The following is a 5,848-nucleotide window of genomic DNA, read 5'->3' as shown; positions in this document are numbered from 1 at the left end:
ACCTGGAGGAATCCACATGAAGGAAACAGAATATTGATTACTGTATATATTACAATAGAAACACATCAGAATTTCAAACTCCAACCCTACTTAAAAAATATTTTCCCATGTAATTCCGTGCGTGTAACAAATAGCCACGGTCCCTAAGCATTCCCCAGGTTGGCCTGCGGGACCCCCACAGCGAGGTCTCAACGCAGCGGGACCCTCACAGCGAGGTCTCAACGCAGCGGGACCCTCACAGCGAGGTCTCCACGCAGCAGGAGCCGCGCCGCACAAAGTAGCGCCGCACGTCGCGGTCTTCCTCGCCGCCGCGGCCCTCCTGCCGGTGCACGATGAGCACGGGGAAGAAGCGTGCGTCCCGGTACGTGGGCGGGCTCTCGTTGAGCGCCAGCCGGCTGGAGTCAGAGCGGCAGCAGCGGCGGTCGGCGCAGCAGCGGTCGGTCAGCGTGCTGCTGCGGCTCCGCCACAGCCCCACCGTGCGGCGCGAGCCGTACATGCGGCACAGCGAGAAGCGCGACGTGTCCAGCGAGAGGCGCGAGTGCAGCAGGCCCCCGCGGCACGAGAAGAGGGAGGAGCAGCTGGAGCTGGTGAGGGTCCGCCGCCGCCCCCCCGCCTCGCCCGCCCCCCCGTGCCGGCTCTGCCGCTGGGAGCAGCGCTCCCAGTCCTCCGCGCTCAGCAGGGCGCCGTAGCCCCCCGGGGCGGCGGCGGCGGCGCGCTGCCGGCCCGCGCCGTCCAGCAGGTGGCGGTTGGCGGAGGGCGTGTCGTCGTCGGGGTCCCCGACGGGGGTGTCGCCTGCCCCGCACGGCGCCCCGGGGTCAGCGGCCTCGGGGTCGAACAGCACGGCCTCGGAGTAGCTGGGGATGATCTGGTGGTTGGAGCGGATGTGCCACTCCAGCTCCGTGCTGTCGCAGGTGTCCACGCGGGGGATGCCGCAGCCGGCGCCCCCGGGCCGGGCCGGGACGTCCTCGTCGTCGGGGGAGGGGCTGCTGTAGCTGTACTCCAGGCCGAACAGCTTCTCGATGCGGTAGTGGACGTAGGTGGTCCGGTACTCCATCAGCACCCTCAGCGGCCAGGACAGCATCAGCAGGGCGGCGAGCCAGAAGGCCAGCTGGGAGGTGTACCAGGGCGGGCGCTCGGGGTCCAGGTAGGCGATCAGGTGCTCCTTAAAGTCCACGTTCTTCAGCTGCATGCCCTCGCGGGCCTCCATGTAGTCGTCCATGCCCTCGATCTCCGAGAAGAAGCGGGAGCGCTGGTTGAGGTAGGAGTTCTCGGGCCCGGCGCCGGCGAAGCTGAAGCACTTGGTGAAGCGCAGGCGGGTGGCGGGGTGGCGCTCCAGGCCGCGCAGGTCGCACGACACGTCCCGCATGCCGCAGCGGCCGTAGTCGAACTCGCCCTCGGCCACGTGCGTGTTGACACGCTCGTGGTACACCTGCGTGGTGGTGTAGGCGTCGCCGTTGCGGTAGCGCGTCACCTGCCGCGTGCGCCGCACAAAGTGGTAGCTGATGGCCTTCCACCAGACGCAGGGCCGCGCCGCCCGCATCCGCAGCACGCGCTCGTACACGCCGTCCACGTCGGCCCGCGACTGCAGGTCGCTGCGGGCGCGGCAGTGCCAGCACTCCAGCAGGTACACCACGTACAGCATGCCGAGGAAGGCCAGGGGGATGTAGAGGTAGCCGTCAGCGCAGGGGCTGTCGTGGTAGATCATGGAGTGCCCCCCTCCTCCTCCTCCTCCTCCTCCTCCCCCTATGCCCACGCCGGAGGCTCCGCCCCGCAGAGAGGAGGTGATGGGGGAGGCGAAGGAGGAGGTGAGCGCCGAGTTGAAGCTGATCTTGGTGATGCGGGCCAGCTGGCACCAGGCCACAGCGCCCAGGCAGCCGTACATGAGCAGGGAGAGCAGCAGGCAGCGCCAGTGGGACTCCCGGCACACGCACGCGCCCAGGGACTGCTTGACGGGGTGTTGCTACAGGGAGACATGGAGACAGGGAAATGTGGAGACAGGGAGACAGGGAGACAGGGAGACAGGGAGACAGGGAGACAGGGAGACATGGAGACAGGGAGACAGGGAAAGAGGGAGAGAGGAAGACATGGAGACAGGGAGACAGGGAGACAGGGAGAGAGGAAGACATGGAGACAGGAAGACATGGAGACAGGGAGACAGGGAGACAGGGAGACAGGGAGACAGGGAAACATGGAGACAGGAAGAAATGGAGAGAAGGTGAGAGGGAGACAGGGAGACAGGGAGACATGGAGACAGGGAGACATGGAGACAGAGAGACATGGAGACGTGGAGGGAGGGAGACAGAGAGAAGGTGAGTGGGAGACAGGGAGACAGAGGGAGAAGGTGAGAGAGAGATAGGGAGACAGAGAGAGAAGGTGCGAGAGAGACAGGGAGACAGGGAGACCGGGAAACAGGCAGAGATGGAGACAGGGAGAGAGGGAGGCATAGAGAGAGGGGGAGAGGGACATAGAGGAGAAGGGGGCAAGGGTGAAAGACAGAGACAGTTGAAGCAATGAGTCCGGCCAGGTGGGGGGTATGGAGAGGGAGAGAAAGCGAAGCAGCCATGAGGAATGGGCACTTCTGAAAAAGATGGCAGCGATAACTTTGCAGCTATGCCAATTATATGGCTGCACTGTAAATTGCTGAGCTTTTAAAAGTGTAATCAGACAGTAAATTAGGATGAGGAGAGTTCACAGAGTCCACTTGAAGGTAATGAAACCCAGCTGTGCTACAGTAGTGTTGTTCATCATCCCCATGCTGCTCCCTGGGCTCCCAATCAACTGGTTGTCAAATACAACGTAACCAGGGACTAATAGCTAATTGGCCATCTTAAAAAATTGGATTGTGCTAATTTAGCAGATTTTGAAATAAGGAAATATTTAGCACTTTGCACAAAGTGTTTTTGGAGAAATATTTAAACAAATTATGGAATTTAAATTGTTCAAACCTATAATACTTTCAGACCAAATCTAGACGATGTTTCTAGCATACAGAATACAAAATCTGCAAATCATTTCACAAACAATGTTTCTGAAATGCCACTCGCGCATAACATTGACAACAAATGAAAACATGATGCACATGGACACAGATTTCAATGGACCAACAGCCTCCAGGCCCGGGCATCAATAAAGACCCACGTGCAGAGAATGATGTGGTTAACGTCCTACAAGCTGACGAGCAGCAACATCAAATATCTTTCATTTAGCAGAGGCGAATACCCCAAAGCTATGGTTTGTGCTCCTGTAAAACCCAGTCGCTTGCTAATGATAATTCACTTATATAAGATGGATGGATATTGTTGTTGCTGCCTGTCTTGTTTTATGAATGCACCAAAGAAAAAACGACTTAAATCTGTCTTGTAATATTGGCAATATAGCTTTCTGAATTTGATTCTGATATAAAAACTACAGCTAGATAAATCTCTGGGATTTATTGTTTACATTTAATAAGGATATGGCCTTGGTAGTTGCTGTTAAGAGTGACATGGCACTACCCATTGTACTGTCAACATGTCAGCAGAACCTCATCAATGGGGGGCCAATCAGGCTGCGGCCAGGGGCAGGCAAGCCTTACGCAGTGATAGCGGAGAGGCTGGTTCAGGCTACCTCGGGTGTTTCAGCCAAGGATTTATGGGGACACCCAGCCCTGCTTTACTGTCCTGCACTGACACACAATGGGTTTCTTCAGCAGGTGTCTCTGCTCTTCTCTTATTTGCAGTGGGCCCCAGAGAGAGATAGAGGCTAACAGACATGGAAAGGTATCTCTTTTTTTTCTTCTCTATTTTTTAACTGCGTTGATGTATTTCTAAAGAGAGAAACAACCCCTGGAGCTTTCTCTTCGACTGTATTTTTATTTTCTCTCTGCCCCTGAAGGTTCCCACTGACCGGGTGTATGAGAGGGCTAACCCAGTGGTTCACATCATGTCAATTCACTGGTAAAAATACATGTGACTTTGAATGTCCTTCTCAGATAACGATAGTCTATATTAGGTTGTGTTCTGAGAACTGCCTATCGGAGAGGATATCAGTGTTCCATAAAGAAAAAAAAAACTGTAAAGCTATACATCTTTACTGTCTTACACAGGAAGACAATTCAGAGTCAAATGCTGGCTGCTGTATTTCTACGGTTGGCTGCAGACGTCTCTGCAGATGGAACCCTAGTAATTACTCCTTGACAGCAGTGTAGGTTTATGGGCCATGGATAAACACACACGCGCATGTGCACACCCTCACACAGACACACGCACACCAAGACACGCACCCACACACACACACACACACACACACACACACACACACACACACACACACACACACACACACACACACACACACACACACACACACACACACACACACACACACACACACACACACACACAACAGTAAATCACACTTATCCGTGAACAAGAAAAATGGCAGAGCTTTCACTAATTCGTACACAATCCACAATATATTTTACAGTTCCAGCAAGCGCAAACGCTTTTCACGTTGTTTCATCAGATGAAGTGGTAAGCTGGGACATTTGAGGACATTAAAACAAGTATATGTAAGGGAGATGGGATGATGGTATGGAGTTTATTAGGCGGACAAAGTTATGGTCAATTTCACATTTCAAAAACACGTCGATAACTTCACTTATTTTGCATCATGCATCATTTGGCTTGTGTGCAGGGTATGCTATTTTCAAACATAAGAAGATAAAATCATAATTCACATTCACCTCTGGCTCACAGTTACACTCTCGCCTACTTCAGTTGGAATCACCGAATGATGATAATTGAGTCTACAGTTGCACCTCCCGAAACCAATGAAACAATAACAATAGTATTGATTTGAGAACGTATTGTTTAATACTTACCTCCTCTGGGACTTCAATGTTAACCGGTGATTCCTCCTCTTCCCCCTCATCCTCCTCATCGTTCGGTCTACTGGCCGCTGTTCCTTCCGCAGTGGTCTCACTGTCTGCATCGGGGGAAAACATGCTGCACTTCACTCATCGCCGAGCCCCTATCACTCGCGTTTATTAGCCTGCTTTGGGATGAGCCTCTCCTTCTTTGCTTCCTCTTGCTCCCTTCTCCGCCCCAGAGCCGCTGGGCCCGAGCCAAGCTGCTGCATAATCGGGAACCGGGGATCCCGCGGTGCTCCCGACTGGGAGGACTGGGGGGGGCGGGGTTGTGGGATTTCGCCGCAGCAGAGGCAAAGCAAATTGACCATGACAGTATGACAAGGAAGCGAGGATAGAGGAATAGAGAAGCAGGCTGCTAGATAACGAATCCGTTCGGATGTATAGACGCCCACGCTACGCAGCCTCCTTCAGATGTAGATGTTCGATCGATATTAAAATACGATGCATATTGAATTTAGATCAATCTGTAGATGCATGATCACAGAGCTGTCCAATGTCCTGAAGGCTCGTAGCGAAGGTAACGCGAGAAAGTCCCACAGTGAAAGCGCGTGCCTGTGTGTGTCATGGATGTACGCGCGCGCATCTGTGTGAGTGAGTGTCTGAGTGTGTGTGTGTGTGTGTGTGTGTGTGTGTGTGTGTGTGTGTGTGTGTGTGTGTGTGTGTGTGTGTGTGTGTGTGTGTGTGTGTGTGTGTGTGTGTGTGTGTGTGTGTGTGTGTGTGTCTGTGTGTGTGCGTGTGCGTAGAACATGAGACAGAATTTGTGAGTTGAATGTTGATCTTTTTATTATATCAAAGATATTGTAAAAAAATGTACAACAACATATAATATAATATAGAACCGTACAATTACATTAAGATTATTTCTCAGGCAGGCACAAATATTGAAAAGTAAAATTTCACGCACCCGTGGAGCTTTTATTTTGAAGGCGGATTCGTGTG

General features: G+C 53.3%; 1 protein-coding gene across 1 annotated transcript; it reads right to left on the bottom strand.

Annotated features, from left to right (window-relative positions):
* Positions 1–235: 235 nt before the first annotated feature.
* si:dkey-13p1.4 (transmembrane protein 151B) lies at positions 236–4,984 on the bottom strand. Its single transcript, XM_056591205.1, has 3 exons — positions 4,862–4,984; positions 1,768–1,960; positions 236–1,728 (listed from the first exon to the last, which is right to left on the bottom strand). Exons 1-3 carry the CDS (start codon positions 4,982–4,984, stop codon positions 236–238), a joined length of 1,809 nt encoding a protein of 602 aa, XP_056447180.1.
* Positions 4,985–5,848: the final 864 nt, after the last annotated feature.

Source organism: Gadus chalcogrammus, chromosome 5, assembly GCF_026213295.1.
Source record: "Gadus chalcogrammus isolate NIFS_2021 chromosome 5, NIFS_Gcha_1.0, whole genome shotgun sequence".
Taxonomy (NCBI): Eukaryota; Metazoa; Chordata; class Actinopteri; order Gadiformes; family Gadidae; genus Gadus; species Gadus chalcogrammus.
The sequence above is the reverse complement of the archived record's forward strand: the minus strand, read 5'-3'. Positions and strand labels throughout refer to the sequence as shown.

Coding starts and splice junctions, on each gene's coding strand:
- si:dkey-13p1.4 (XM_056591205.1), bottom strand. CDS start 4,984: ATGTTTTCCCCCGATGCAGACAGTGAGACCACTGCGGAAGGAACAGCG. Junction 1,961..4,861: donor ACATTGAAGTCCCAGAGGAG/GTAAGTATTAAA, acceptor GTCTCCCTGTAG/CAACACCCCGTCAAGCAGTC. Junction 1,729..1,767: donor CATCACCTCCTCTCTGCGGG/GCGGAGCCTCCG, acceptor GAGGAGGAGGAG/GAGGAGGAGGAGGGGGGCAC.